The sequence below is a fragment of the Saccopteryx bilineata genome, chromosome 7 (genome assembly GCF_036850765.1).
Source record: "Saccopteryx bilineata isolate mSacBil1 chromosome 7, mSacBil1_pri_phased_curated, whole genome shotgun sequence".
In the NCBI taxonomy this organism is placed as follows: Eukaryota; Metazoa; Chordata; class Mammalia; order Chiroptera; family Emballonuridae; genus Saccopteryx; species Saccopteryx bilineata.
Window position 1 is genome coordinate 46,023,507 of NC_089496.1, and position 16,136 is coordinate 46,039,642.

At 42.9% G+C, this 16,136-nt stretch overlaps 1 protein-coding gene across 3 annotated transcripts in view; it reads left to right on the forward strand.

Annotated features, from left to right (window-relative positions):
- CREB5 (cAMP responsive element binding protein 5) overlaps positions 1-16,136 on the forward strand; it is a 409,450-nt gene that overhangs the window by 298,569 nt on the left and 94,745 nt on the right. For all 3 annotated transcript variants that reach the window (XM_066239436.1, XM_066239437.1, XM_066239438.1), the window contains 2 exons: positions 8,678-8,804; positions 14,719-14,829. In XM_066239436.1, coding sequence (XP_066095533.1) covers positions 8,678-8,804; positions 14,719-14,829 — 238 coding nt within the window. The remainder of the gene's footprint in view (positions 1-8,677; positions 8,805-14,718; positions 14,830-16,136) is intronic.

Consider the following 16,136-nt stretch of genomic DNA (forward strand, 5'->3'; position numbering starts at 1 on the left):
CCATGAATTACTCGTCAAAATTTGATAACTGACAGGCTGAAAGTCCAGGAGAAACCAAACTAGAATTGCTGACTTAGAGTTAGGGGGGTTGTGTCTGTAAGCTCCCTGCCTCTAAGGAACATCCAGGCCAGTGTGTTAGTGAACGTGGTCATGAATTATTCATTCACGGGGGATGAATGCAAGCAGCAATCGCATGTAAATGACAAGGCTCATAATCAGAGGGCTACTTATTTGTCCCCATGAAGCAAGGAGGAAGCTTATTAGCAACTCACACACAGGAAGAAATTTTACTTAGAGATAGGTCTCTATAAAGAACTTTTTATTTACGTGTAGCCAGATGTAAATCATTTATTCCAGCCTACATTCAAAATCATCTTTTATTGTATGCCTCTTGATCTGCATTTACTTTCCTTTTCTAAGGGTAGCTTTATGAATAATTGATGCAACTGAGAAGTTATTGGCTAATTGTAAAACCATCTCTTCATGTCTTTAAGTCTGACCCATGGCTCAAGCCAAACTCTTCAGGCATTTAGGGTCTTTTATAAAGGGCCTTTATAAAGAGCCCTTTTTAGCTCTTTGCGAGGAAGAAATATCAGATTTTGAAGGCAGATTCTTTTCCTAACGGTAGTGTAGTATACATCAGAAACCAATCCAACCATGTTTCAGGTTAATTTAAACAAATCAGGCTGACTGCATGATGAATTCAATTAATGGTACAGTAATTAGTCATTAAAAATAATAAAAAAAAAGAGAGAGAGAGATTGATTTTATAGTGTTAACAGAATGGCCATGAATTCACATCTCCTCTCCTACTACTGCCCTCTCTGTTTAAAGCCCTCAAAAGCATGAGGGAATGTCTCCTGTGCCTGACGAGGTGCAGCGCAGCCTCTATGCTCCCAAACCCAGCCAAGGCCCCGGCAGGATGATGCAGCCCTGCTTAGCTGGGTGACGTTTGCTTACTACCCTCGGCCCTCCTGCAGGCCGGCTTGCCTTTAAAGAGAGAGAAGTTCCATTTCCAAGATATCAGACGCTGCATCTAAAAAAAAACAACAAAGGCGTCAGTAGTCCAAAATTGATTTAAAAAGAGACCCAAATTTATCTTCTGTGGTAAATTAAATCTCTGACACCCCTGGTGATAACGATTCCAAAAGTGTTCTCGTCAAACCGATAAGTCAGTGCAAAGCAAAAAACGAGATGTTTAGCTGACTCTGGTGTGGGTGGTGCCTCTGAGCCCAGAGCTCTGAACACTTTCAAGTGCAACCTGATTGCAGGGCAGGCGTCCAATTGTTAAAACATTGTATAGATTGGAGACAGATGAGCGTGCCTGAATTATTCTTGGTCTTTTCGTATGAAATGCCTAAAACTGAATTTCAAATGGAAATTAATTTAATTGATGCGAAAACAAATGGGTCCAGAACTTACCAGAAAGCTTGAGTTTAATTGATTGACAGGGCACTTTAAAAAGCAGAGATTACCTTGGGGGTGGGGGGAGGTTAACCACTTACGCTTTTCAAGAACAGAAATGGGTTATTTCAGACTGTTCAACTGGAGTTTCACTTATGACTTGTAAATCAATTCAGTTTGTCTCATTAATTAACAAAGATAATTTGTTAATCACTGTTCTTGCCATGTCCGTTGGGGGTTGAAGAGATCCTTGATATCTATGTTTTTATTAATTCAGAAAATAGTCATTAAACACTGAGTAGGTGGCATGCACTTTCTTAAGTTTTAGAAATATCTGTATTGGCCAACAAGGCACAGACACCATTTTTTTAAATCACTGAAAATAATTGAGTAATTATAATTAAGAAGCTGAGATGATAAACTCTAAGAGACCATGAAACACATCTATTTTGTTCATCATCACAGTGTCAACCGATTGAATATTTGTAAATGAATTGTTATGCAAATGGCCTAAGTTGCCAAACAGTTTTCCACTCAGAAATGCCAGTGTGCTGAGCCTGACCCCTGTCCATATTAGGTGTCCAGGTCACCTAACGAACATGGATTCATTGACTTATCGATTGACTAAATGGCGATAAACATGACTGGGGAAAAGTACAGGGTGCATTGAGAGCACCCAAATAAAGGCCCTGTCCTAGTGTGGTGGCCCAGAGAAGACGGTGAGATGACTTAGGGTCAGGGCTCTGTGGCTGGAAGGGAGAAGCGAGGAGAGAGTCACTGTGGCACGTGTAAGGAGCCCAGGCCTCGAGCTGGGGAGGCTGCCAGGGGTCTGACGGTGCCAGGCCTTGGAGCAGTGTCAAGTTCTGTCACAAGGAGATGGCCATGGCCCTACTGGGATCTCTCATGAGCTGGAGCGTTTGCTGTGTGTCGTTGGCAGTTTCACTAGTTTTTTTTTTAGGACAGGATGGGGACCTAGAGGATGAGGCAGAGGTTAGGCAGCAGATACAAAAGCAAAATTCTCTTTCAGCACACCTAAACATCTGTGTCACCACAGGAAAAGGGGGCGGGGCAGTCATCGCAGGAAGACTCCAGATCTTTTTTGCAGGGGGCCCTCCCTTGAGCATAAGAATGCTTTAAAAGGGAACACACCTTTAAATTGAATTCTGCTGGTATTTTGGTGCGTTTTCTCAGGCTACATATTTCTACCTTTTTTTTTTTTTTTTTTTACCATAAATTCCTTATTTATTAAAAGGGGAAATACTGTATTTGCCATCCAGCTTCAGGAACTTGGCAGTGAGGCTGTGCAGTGTGTGAGCTCACTCAGAAAAAGGGACAGGTGGTAGGATGTCTTAAAATACGGGCCAGGCAGCTTTCTCATTTTCCCAATTATTGCTTCTGTTGAAATTTTGTCACTGTTTTCAGGTAAAGAAAGAGACTGAGAATTGATCGCCTTGGAACTAGTTTTGTTCCATTTTGAGGAAATATTTTCAAGGATTCTTTCTGAGAAATAATGTGAAACCGTTTTTGAGATTTTGTAAAATTGTGGCTGAGAAGAACCCATTTGCCTCCGTGGAAGCAAAAATATTATCTATTTGCAAGTAATTTGGGACATTTTTCTATTTATTCAGTTGTAGTTCTTTAATTAAAGCTAAGGATTGGTGTTCTGTAGGGCCCCATCCTAAGCCACAGTTTCTTGTTTGCAGTTCAGTGGTTAATCTATTTGATCAATGTTTTGGAATAATAACTAATTTTATTGAACTTATTCAACATATTTAACATGTGGTCACTCATAATGGCATGAGGCAATCAGCTATATTACCCCATTTTACAGCTGAAGAAACTGAGGCACAGAGAGGCCAAGTAACTTGCCCAAGGTCACACAGCTAGTAAGTGGCAGAGCTGGGACTCCACTGTGGCAGACTATTTCTTGAGCCCATGCTCTTCACTACCCTATTTTACAGCGTACTTATGACCCAGGGGAACAATGAGCTCCGTTGTCTTTTTATTTCACATTCTACTGGATTGTCCTGACAATCTGCTTCCTTTACAAAACTAGGGATTTTAAAATTTCGCTTAGGAGAAGAATGAGGAAATAAGCACTTCTCATTCCAAGCTGCTGTCTGTTAAGATCGAAGAGTTTGTGTTCCCCTCTTTGGCCTTTCAGTCTCCCCATCCCAGACAAACTAGTTTTCCAGGTTAGAGCACCACACACACACTTCATGGAGGAAGGAGCAGAGGAAGCACACAGTTCCTTTCATTAGCAAATACAAAGGTGGTGGGCCTAAAGCATTCTCTAGTCTATGCCTGAAATTATGTTGTTTTGGATCGAGAAAAGAGGGGTGGGCCCCTGACATGGATAGAATGCTTTTACCCCAACATGGCTCACCTCTTAGGGACACCTTCCACGTGGGATTTATTCCCATCTCAAATGTTTTCTTGATGTGAGGAAGTAAGTGCTATACTGGCTCTATTCTGTTGAATATAGAGACACTGACCACCTACTATGAGCCAGGTGCTGGGTAGACCACTAAGGAAGTGTCGGTGAGCAGTGAAGACAACCTTTATCAGCACGAAACAATCGCCTGGCTAGTTTAAGAATATCTCATTTTTCTTTCAAGGCCTAGAATCTGAATTTTAGAGTTTCAAGAGATTTCCAGATGGCCCATAGCCTGAGCCACTCATTAAACAGAGGAGGAAATGGGGAGCCCTGGAGTTGAGGAAGTTCCTGCCCCAGCGTGACAAACTCTAATAGCAGTGGCCTCTGGACCCCTGCTCCCTGCCCACACTTCTTTCCAAGGGACCTCTTTGAAGCGTTCTTTACGCCGTTCCACCCCCCCCTCGTTCTTTTGTTGTTGTGTTTCATTTGCTCAGGGTTTCTCAAATGTCTTTTGTCTGATTTCGATGCTGACGTTGATCTTCTCATTTTCTGACCTATTTTTTTTTTTTACATCGTTTGCATCTTCCCTTTGCCTGACCACACACTTGGCAGATTTGTCTGTCCTGAGAGTATAATGGTTATCATGGATCTTAACGAAGATCTGGGAAGGAGAGCAGCCTGCAGTGACCCTCCTGAGATCTTCCACACGGAAGCATTGCCCCCTTAACTTCTTAGAGATAATGGGCTCGTCCCAGGGCAAAGGAAGACTGGCAGACAGGGCCCTCGCTTTGCAGACACCCCTAGCCTGGAAAACATCCTTTGGGGGTGGGGTGGGGGATGAGGACATGAAATCGCTTGCTGGGGTACCTTGCATTCTGTTAAGGACAGTGAAAACACAGTCTGTCATCCTTGACATTTTAATTGAAAGAAAAGCTTACATAGATTTCAGCCGTAAGCAGTATGTTTATACAAGTGTATAAAGAGGAATAATCTGTCAAGTTGGAAAACTCTTAATGCTATGGGACTCCGTTTAGTAACTGAACAATCCAACATGAGCTCACACATCTTACCTTGTTCCATGCCTCAATAATTTTTAGCAGGAATACTTTACCTAGAGGCATACGGTTATTAAAAAGGGGCTTGGCTTGCTCCAAGTCTGGAATTATTAGCTCATGGCAACAAGCCTGCACTGGAGAAAGACTGTCGGCTCTCTGTTTTCCCAACTTTACTGCAATTTGCCATCTTATTTTCAGAGTCTAACTGATGTGTTGTTTGGGAAATTGTTGTTTTCTTTTTTTTTAAAGGAAGAAAACATAATTTCGCATGGATGAGTGACTTCTCATATTAGCAGTATTGCAGAATTTTACTACTTCATTAGATAGTCCAGGGAGCAGTGTGAATATCAAAGGAAATGAGCTGTGAATTTATTTTAGTGTAAAAATTCAATAATAACTTATTTATGGGATCCATCGAGGTGTGATGGGGAAAACTCGGCTGCAAGTTGGGTAGAAGTTGTGCTTCCTTTCATGACCCATCTGACCTTGGTCAAATTTAAACGGCTTCGAGTTCAGCTTCCCTCTGAGAAAAATGGGAGTAATAGGCCCCACCTACCACATTGCATTGTTTCAAGTCACATGGAGGTGAAAATATTTTGAAAAAATATGAAGCAGTTTATGAGGGCGATATAAAAAGTTTTATGCAAGTGCAAGACATTAAATAATAATTATTTCTATATACACAAGGGGAATTAATTAGTGCAATTATTCCCATACCCCTCTTGCTTCAGTGATCTGACTGTTCTGGACAAATGATTATTTCCTGGGCCAAGCTACATAATTACTTCGGTCTAGTCCTTTGTCTATCCTGTGATGGATAGACATAGATTCTCTTTTTCTTTCAGTTTTTGTGGTTTTAAAAGCTCAAGCAAGAAGCCTGGAAAACTCCATCAGTCTTCTAGGTGGGGTTGGGGAAATTATAAACAGAATCTGTGTAAAACAATAATTCAAAATTATTTCGAATCCAAACATACAGAATTCTCAAATAACCATTTTTCCTCTTCAACTATACATTACTAATTGGCCTGATTGGCATCATTAGGTAATTATTATTATAATCCCAAGGGAACCTAGTACCTTGAAAGCCTTTCTTAATTAATGAAGGAATACTTGGTATTTTAAAATGTAGTAGATTTATGCACGTGTGGAAATAATTGACCTAATAAGAACATTGAATTAAATGAAACATACCATTCCCCAATTATTCCATACCACTGGGAGTCTTCCACTGTCTTAGGAAAAATGAGAACTCGTTTTAAATTTAATTACTTTAGCATCTCCATTTGCATCACTATTAAGTGTTTAATTGATTTCCTTTTTTAAAAAAACCCATCAATAAAATCTTATAATCATATTTTTATTAATATGTCACGTTGGAAACAAAAATGTAAATGATGATAATATGTTGCCCTTTGTTCATGAGGATGATATTGCCAATCAACATAGTAAAAAAATTTGCTTGTTCCTAACTCTCTGTAATGGAAGTATATTATGTCTCATTGTAACTAGGGAAACAGACACATGGCAGAAGGCTATATATATGTATGTAATGTATGTATAGGTGTATGTATTATATATGTATGTATATATGTAGGGATACTCTCAATGAATCTCTCTCATTGTTAAACTGGGGAGTTCAGATTGTTAGTCTTGTCTTTAGAGGAACTGAAAATTATTAAGCATGACATAGTTTATTTACAGCTATTTTATCATATTTTCAGTAAATGTACCTCCAAAAAACATTAAGGCTGGAGAGTATAAAATGGACCTTGTCTGTTGCCTGAGCCACCTGGTACACCTGTCCGACTCGAGGTATCTACCTCTGAACGAGATGAGACTTCAGACTCGGTGAAGCTACAACCTGCTATAGAATTCTGGAACACTTGAAATCAGGAGTTCCCTAGAACTATAAAAGCTAAAGGGCCTTCAGAGGCCCTCCGAGTCCTTATTAATCATACTCCAAAGGTCCCCGGGGCACATGTCAAGAAATAACCAAGTACTTCATCTGCTGTTCTGAAAACACTCATCTCATTGTTACAAGCTACTTACATTTGCCCGTCTGTGTAACTACCCATGCGCATATTCTATTTTACAAACTGGGTATGATTTGTGTATGTCTACACAAACTATGTGAAGGCTTTCTATTCTTTCACATTTTCACGTACACAGCTTCCTAAACATATAAATATTGACTAATTTATGACTAATCCTTTTATGATGTGTATGACTCTGGTAACTAGCTGTATTTCCAAAGGAGGTGTCAGGCAAAAAGTGGAAAACTTAATCATCTTTGGAATTATAACAGCCTTGCAAGCAAGAGTGTATAGGCCTCCTTCCCCGTGTCCATCCCCCACTTCTCCATGAGTCACCTGGGGGGCCAATGAGCCCCGGAGGAGAGACATCCCGAGCTGCGTGTGCCGATGGGGCTCGGGGCGGGGCGGGGCTGTCTTTCCCTGAAGCGCAGGGAGGCGTTGGCCTGCACAGAGCTTCTCTGTCTGCAGCCTTAATATGAGGAGTTTATTATTATTTTTTAAGAAAATGCATTAAGCCCTGAACTGCTAGCTCAGTGGGTTAGAGCGTTGCCCCAATTTGCCAAGGTTGTGGGTTCAACCCTGGTCAGAACACATATAAGAATCAACCAATGAATGTATAAATATGAGGAATAACAAATTGGTGTTTTTCTCTCTCTCTCAGTCTGTGTCTTCCTCTCTCTCTAAAAATCAATTAAAACAAGCAAACAAAAAAAAAGAAAATACATTAATTTTATTAGCAATAGTTTCTCCCATGGCATTCAGGATAGAATGTTTTAACATACCAGTTCAGAGGTCCCGGAGTGTGTTTGTTTACTTGTTTATTTTGTCTTGTTTGTTGTTAAGTCTTTAACTTAACGGTGTGACATTTATACAGCTCCCTGGAGCAAAAGCTTCAGGAGATTGAGAATTTAGCCAAAGAGGTCACTTGTTTGCCATTTTTAATAAACACAAATAATTCCCTTTTTCCCTCAGCCCCATATTCCCTGGCTCATTAAATCAATTTAAGGCCCTTAAATTTTTTTCTTTCCTGGCAAATTGAAGCAAAAGCTCAAACTATGTACTCCCCCGAGAAACGCATGTTACCCAAGTCCTGCAGGTCAGGCCAAAATCAGTTTCTGTCAAACAGCCTAACACCTCGAGTTATTATGAAACGAGAGATTGGAAATTGGGGGCTGGGCCCCAGACCTGCACAGAGAAAGGCTGGCTACAGTGCTGTAAGTGCAGCCGGCTTCTTCTATTTCTATTCTGGCTTTCGTTTTTGTTTTTCTCCCCACTCATGGAGAACAGTGAAAAAGTCAAAATTGATTTCTATTGGGAATCCATGAATGAAACTGGCTCTACAAATCCAGACAGTGAGAATGTATTCGGAGCAAAGCCAGGAGGGCTTCCAGGCAGAGGTGTGGGAGAGTGTGGATAAAACACACGTACACACATTTCAGACTCTAAGGTGCTCCCGAGAGCAGACTTCCCAGTCATCACAGGCTTTCGCCAGTAAGTCCCTTGGCTAAGATATGGGGTTTTTAGAAAATTTATCAGCTTGTTGTCTATTGAACATCAGTTAGATAAAACAGAGGTCAGGAAATGAAGTGGAATTTGATGTATTAACTAGGAAGCAGCAAAGGAAGCCAGACTTGTGTTTTATTTGTTATTATTTCCCTAATATCCGCAATTACGCAGTTCCCATCAGAGGATCGGATCTGCTGTGCATATAATGGTGTTGTCCCGGCTGTTTCTGGTCACAAGAAACAGGCAGTGAACCCCAGCCCAGGGCATCAGGAGTAACATTTGTTTATTTGCTTTGTCCCCAGGCCTGTCCCAGGCTCTCTATCTTCTCTGCTACACATCCACAACAGACAGAGACAGCCCATGCCAGCCTCCATGCCCGGGACCCTGCCCAACCCCACGATGCCTGGATCTTCCGCCGTCCTGATGCCAGTAAGTGCTCCTTACTTCTTCTGAGTCTTGCCCCATTTGCAAAAGTAAAGGAGAAGCTGAGCTTTCGGCTGACTGGGAAGAAAGTGGCTTCCAGATGGAGAGCCGTGCTGTGTGCCAGGTGGCTGTGGGCGCCCAGTTGTCCGCTCGTAGGCATCTTGCTGGCTTTCCTGCCCTTCAGTGCTTCCCTAGTGAGGCATGGGCTCATCTTCCTGCTGGTGACAAGTGAACTTGCCACACCCAGGGAACGGAATTTGTTCAGGGACACAATTTTATGACTAGTCCAATGTCTACACTTGGGCTATTTACAGAGTGTCCTTAAACCGACAGTGAGTGGTCTAGCCAGGGCTCAGAGTAATAATCACAGCAATAATAATGATGGTATATATATAACTCGAACGTATTTATGCATATTGTGTTCTATTAATTATTCTGACAGCGTTTGTTGAGTGCTTCTCACATGCTAGTCAGTCTCCAGGTACTTTTTCAACACATGAAATGACCCTAGCAGGTAGGTGCTAATATAGGACCCCATTTTTTGGACGGGCAAAGTAAGACAAGTCACTTGCTTGTCTGAGCAGCAGTGCAGCTGAGTTTTGAACGTAGGCATTCTGGCTCGAGAGCTCCCTCTCCCACACTCTGCATGATACATACATTCCCTCCTTTCTCACAACAACCCTGCCAGGTATGCAGTGTTCTTACCCCCATTTTACAGATGAGGAAACTGAGTGACTTGGCTGAGGTCACAGAGTTAGCAGGTGACGGAGTCAGGATTGAAATCCAGGTAGTCTGACTCCCGAGTCTACACTCATCACTGTTATGTTAACCTGCTACTCTGAAAACAACAGATGGGCACAGAAAGGAGAGAGAGATTATTCCAGGGCACACTGTGCTCCCCTCCCATGGGATTCCTGGCCTGTGCCTGGGCTTCATCCTCCCCAGCATTGTGCATCGGTGGACATTTGGTGGCACGTGTTATTCACAGGGCCACAAGAGGCCTCAGAAACCCGAGAGACGGTATGACAATTCTATTAGAAACCCTCTCGTGACAATATCAACAGTGCCTTGCAGAGTATTTTAGCATTTTCAGGAAGCGCCTACCTTTGTTATTTTGTCATCATAGAAATCTTGAGGGAATATGGAAGCCATAATGATTGACCTAATCATCTTGCAGATACAAAGCTGAAGAGTAAGACGTTGAAGAGATTGTCTGATGTCACACTGTTTGTGAGCAAAGAGTTGTGACTGGAACCCCCATTTAAACTCACATTGAGCAGCTCAGGTTATAGCAGGGGACGCAGTTTGCTCATTCATCTAAGTAGAGGCAAGAGAATGGGGAAGAGCTTGGTGGCCCTAGCTTAGAGAAATGGACGTGCCCACTGTAAATACTGGGCAGTTGAGGCTAGAAACAGTCTTTGCAAAACTGGGCCAGGCGAGCGGCGGATCTCACCTGCGAGGCTCAACGTAAACTTACCTTTTGATGGAGGAAAACAGTCACATCAGTGTCATTCCTCTAGGTTTTATGCAGCCCCACGAATTGCATGAAGACTTCCACTACAAGCTGTCTTCGTCTAGGCTCTAAACTCATGTTGTTCAAAATTAGTCTCCTTTCAGAAATTCCCTGCATTGTTCAGAAAAATATCACTGCAGTGATATTTGACTAAACTGTGTACCAAGCCCAAGGACAAAAATAAGCCACTTGGGCTGAAAGGGCCCAGAGAACATGTACCTGGCACTTGTTACCTGCTCCTCTTTGTCATACAACTGGACCTCCTGTTGATGCTTCAGAATAGAAACAAAGGACCAGGTGCACAGTCCAGAGCCAGTTAGATAAAAAGTCAGGATGCTTCCGCACAGCTGGTCCCAGCCTGGTATCAGGAATTCATTCATACACCTGCCACAGCAGTAGTGTTGGTCTCGAGCGGTGATTCTCAGCCAGGGGTGATTTTGGCTCCCAGGGGATATGGGGCTGTCTCTGGAGACACTGTTGGTTGTCACAACTGGGGGAAAGTGCAACTGGCATCTTGTGGGTAGAGGCCTGGGATGCTGCTCCACATTCTACAATGCACAGGATGGCCCCACAACAAAGAACTGTTTTGCCCAAATTGTCCATAGTGCCGAGGTTGAGAAGCCAAGGTCCAGAGTGACACTGGTGTAACTAATGAAGATTCATATCAAATCTCTAAAAAGCATATCCTAAAACTCAGAAGCCCTAGAGATCTGGGTCTTTTCTTCCTTAGTATCAAGTCACCAACTCCTATGCATTCTAGAACTCTGGCATTTCAGGCATGGCCCTCCAGAGTCCCTGCCCCAGGAAACCGGGAATCCCTGGGTACGAAAGAACGTCTGTGTTTGCAGGTGAAGGTAAGGTTCTTAGCTGATGTATAGTGCGTGCTGTTGTGCCACGTGTTCCACAAGGCGTAAGGTCTGAAACAAAGCAACGTATTTGTTCATTCATTCATTGCACGAACTTTTGTTGAGCACCTTTTCTGGGCCAACACCTCTGCTAGATGCTGGGATGTGGTGAAGAACAAGGCAGGTGTTGCCTTTAAGGAGTTCACTGGGTTGTGATATGCTGTCTTAAGAGGCAAATGCTTCAATAATTCGGGAATATGAACATCTATTTGTTATTACAATGAGGTGCAGACATTTTAGCTCCTGTTCTCCAGTTCGTTTCCGGGGAAAAGAAGAAGACCCCCCCAAAAAAGGTGAACTCCGTTACCTGGATGTTTTCCTGCAGTCCTAAATGTTGCTTTATGCTCAGCAAAGCCACCCACATCTTCTAACCCTTTATTCGAGTCAACTCAGCAAAGCCACACGCACGGTACAGAACCTTATTAATAAAGCACCACATAGTTGTTTTGAAGAGGCTCTTGCTGACCCTTATAATCATTTAGAGGGAAATATGCAATTTTTTCAGATAGAGAAGTCAGGCTGTTTTCAATATTCTGTTTAATTTGTGAGTCATGGGGTGGAAATAGTCATGGACTGTAATTTTTCCAAAAAAGTGGGAAGCACGACCCACCGTGGATCCAGAGACTACAAGCGGCTGCTCACACGTTCTGTAGTGCATGGTGGCTGGCAGCTTGGGACCTCCCGACAGTCTGTGCTTCGAAACGAGCGATTGTCCTTTGGAAAACTGACAGCAATTGCTCCCTTGGACTTGATTTCCCTCTAGGAGAAGGTCATCAGTTAGAAAAAAAGGGTCAAATGCTGCTCTAACTGTTCTATCCCCCAGCTTTTGAAAGTGGGAGTTATCAGTAAATAATAAGCATTTTTCAGAGCAATCTTCATGACTTTTCTCTCTCTCTTTCTCTCTTTCTCTCTCTTCCCCTCATGCAGCCATGGCTTGAATGGTTTGAGCGAGTTGGCCCTGGGTGCTGAGGATAGTTCCGTGGCCTCACCAGGTGCTAAAATAGCTTGATTGCCAAGCAACAGAGAGGCAAGCCCAGATGGGCAGTGCATCACCCCAGGGGGCTTGCCGAGTGGATCCCCACTGGGGCGCATGCAGGCGTCTGTCTCTCTGCTTCCCCACCTCTCAATTAAAAAAAATAAATTGTTATAGTGGTAAATCTTATGTATATTTTACCATGATTTAAAAATTAAATTTTAAAAATTAAAGTTTCTAGGCTGCCTGGAGATTTGGGGGAATATGACTGTAAATACTCTATTTTGCTGGATTGGGAATGCGTCAGAAGTTTTGTCAGGAGTACCTAAAATGGGTAGAAAATTTTTACAATAGCTCCCTTTGAAACAGTCTGACACATCCAGGCACCGCAGAGAACAGATAAATTAATTCAGACAGAGTAAAGTAAGGCTGAGGTTGTTTTGCGATAATAGGGCCTTAGGGCACCTCCACCAGCCGCTCAGGACAAGGCTTCCAGGGGCCCCTCTGCTAAGCCCCAGGTCAGCCTGGTCATCACGCCCTGCCTCTGGGGTGGGCACAGCAGAAATGGCAGTCACAGAATCTCAAACAATGGAAAGGACATTAAAGGGTCATTCAGTTTAACTATCACTCTCAACTGGCTGCTCTGAGCTTTCCCTCAGTGATAAGGAACTCTGTATTTTCCAAGACTACCTAGGCTAACTCTGAGCAGCAACCTGGGTTCCTACACTTTCCGACCATTGTTTCCATTTCCATCTTCCGACAAACAGAAAAACGCTTGCATTGAAGAATCCGCCTAGGAACATCTCAGTTTTCTGTGTGATTTCAGTCTAAAGTGCAGGGTGGGGCAGAAGTAGGCTTACAGTTGTGAGTACACAAAACAGTTTATTCTTGTATTATTATTTGTTAATTATTATATTATTTTTCATACAAACAACTGTAAGCACAGTTTTTTTTGTTGTTGTTGTTTTGTTTTTGTATTTCTCTGAAGCTGGAAACGGGGAGAGACAGTCAGACAGACTCCCGCATGCGCCCGACCGGGATCCACCTGGCACACCCACCAGGGGGCTACGCTCTGCCCACCAGGGGGCGATGCTCTGCCCCTCTGGGGTGTCGCTCTGCCGCGACCAGAGCCACTCTAGCGCCTGGGGCAGAGGCCAAGGAGCCATCCCCAGCGCTTGGGCCATCTTTGCTCCAATGGAGCCTTGGCTGCGGGAGGGGAAGAGAGAGACAGAGAGGAAGGAGAGGGGGAGGGGTGGAGAAGCAGATGGGCGCTTCTCCTGTGTGCCTTAGCCGGGAATCGAACCCGGGACTTCTGCATGCCAGGCCGACGCTCTACCACTGAGCCAACCTGCCAGGGCCTGTAAGCACAGTTTTGCCCCACCCTGTAGATTTGCTTTATTTTGAAAGTACTTTGGGAAGGGCTGATTTTCTACTGAACAGAAAATATTCATCTGACACATTTTTCCGTGACTGAAACAGATTTTTCTGTACAGTACATATTTATTTTTTAACAGGGACACCCTGGAAACATAAAGGCCAGAACCCAATGTAGCCCTTTTTTTTTCACTTTTTAAAAATTGATTTTTAGAAAGAAAGAAAGTGGAAAGAGAGAGAGAGAGAGAGAGAGAGAGATCAATTTGTTGTCCCACTAATTTATGTATTCATTGGTTGATTCTTGTATGTGCCCTGACCGGGGATAGAACCTGCAACTTTGACGTATTGAGACGATGCTCTTACCAACTGAGCTACTCAGTCAGGGTCTTCAATGCAGGTATCTGAATGATGTTAATTCTAGACACGGTGGCAAGTCAACAGGACGATGTGGGACCAGTTGATCATGTCATACAAACTCTCAGCTGCCTTCTCCACCTACCCAAAGTCCTGGACCCACTGTGAGGCCTGAACCTGCCGCTGTGTCGAGTCACGTCAGGGTTAAGAGGGAGGAAGACCTGTACCAGAGGCCGAGGGTCAGGTACCCGGGCTGGATCATTTCAGCTGTGTTTATGAGTCAGAACGACAGCAGACCCAGTGGCGATGGTTTTAAAATTAATTTTATTTTTTCTTATTGCTAAAATGACTCATGTTTCTGTATAAAATTTAGGGATGGGGGGAAGACACAGAGAACCTAAGATAACTATTTAGTATATTGTGTGTGTGTATCCTTCCAGCATTTTTCTATGCATATGTTATTCTTTTTTAGCTATAAAAATCAACATAATTCGTGGTAGCTGGAGTGTTTGCAAAAGTGGAAATATTCCATACTTTTGTTTGGAAATGATCTACATGTCAATGTAGTTCTCTTGGCTCCAGGCATCTTCTGTAGAACGCGTGAGTTTGGGTGATTCTTTGATGTGGTTGGGTTCAAGGCACAGGAGTGCATTGCTTCCCCTGCACCAAACCACATGCTTTTCTCTGCAGTTATTCAAGGAAATGCTACGGGATTCATCTGAAAGAGAAATGCAGCTTTGTCTCCGGCCTAGACTGCCTTTCTCAGACTTCTGACTCCGTTGTTGCTTTCCTTTCTCTTAGATGGAGAGACAAATGTCAGTGAACTCCAATCTCCTGGGAATGCAAGGTCCAAATCTCAGCAACCCCTGTGCCTCTCCCCAGGTCCAGCCAATGCATTCAGAAGCCAAAATGGTAAATAACACTTATAATCACCCTTTTGTTATTTCATGACTTTTTTCTTTTGATTTCGACTCTTGACTTCCACATTTCGTTTCAAGTCGGGTAGACGGCTCCGTCTTTGTTTTGGTGAATAGGTCTTTCTGTGGAAAGGCAGTGTGCAGAGCTTGGCCTTTCTTTGAGGATGTTTGTTACCGAGCCTTAAAGTAGATAGATGATCATGTAATGAGCATTGGATCAGCACGTAGCCTTAAGGAAAGGGACATGGAGAAGTTCCCGGTGCTCCATAGGGGTTAAGGTGGGATACACCCCAGTATTCTTATAACTTGAAATTTAAAATAATTCGGAGTTTCTCTTCTTCAAGTTGGTCACAGTTTCGGTGCCACTTTTTCTGTCACCATATCTATGAAAACGTACTTATGATTTTCAAACACACTAGTATGGAAATATTTTGAGTGATTTGTTACAGTTGTCGGATTGGAGGTTGTTTGGAAAGGATCAGAGCCTTGTTTCTTGCAAGGTAACCGAAGGCACAGGATTTCAGGTGACAGCCTTAAGTGACTTTTAACAGGGGAGATTTATGTGCTGTAAGGTTTGTCATTCCAGTTGCAGTCATAGATTCGTGCATTTATGTTCTACTAAATATTAATAAAAAGCAATGCATGTCCACCTTGGCAATATAAAGTGGATTTCCTGGTTACCTGTAGTGAGGTTGCTTGAAGTAGGCCATTCAATTTTCATATAGTTAAATTCTAACGCCACGATTAGTAAGCAGAATACACCGCAGCAAAGGTTTTGCTATCTGCTACTGAAAGATCGCTTTGGCTAGAAGTTGGAGGTTTATTTGGTTTGCTGACTGACAGCATTAGGGGCCGTGTTTGATGGCTGGTGGGAGGATTTCTTGACAGTTCTGAAACTAGCCATCAAAACCAAGGGAGTTCATTTTCAATGGCAGCAAGCTCTTTTTTTTTTTTTTTTTTTATGTCTGCTTTGATCACTTTCTCTTGGAAACTTTGTTCATTTGACTTGCAGCTTCTTGACCCAAGGAAGCGACTGAACCCCCAGTGTTGGCTACCTTCGGCAAATAAAATCTGTGGTCGAGAGAGTTCTCTTTGCTGTGCCACAGTCCCTGTGACATGCCAAATGGCACAGACATCTTCAGCAAAGCTCGTTAAATCTTTTTGGAATTGGCAAATATTTTTTCAACTCAAGCCCTGCAGAGCCAAACCAAATACTTGCTGGCAGAGTAGAGTTCAAACTGGCATCTGTTTTGGAGACCAGAGTAATGCCATTTACTTTTTTTTTTAAGGAAAATAAAAAAT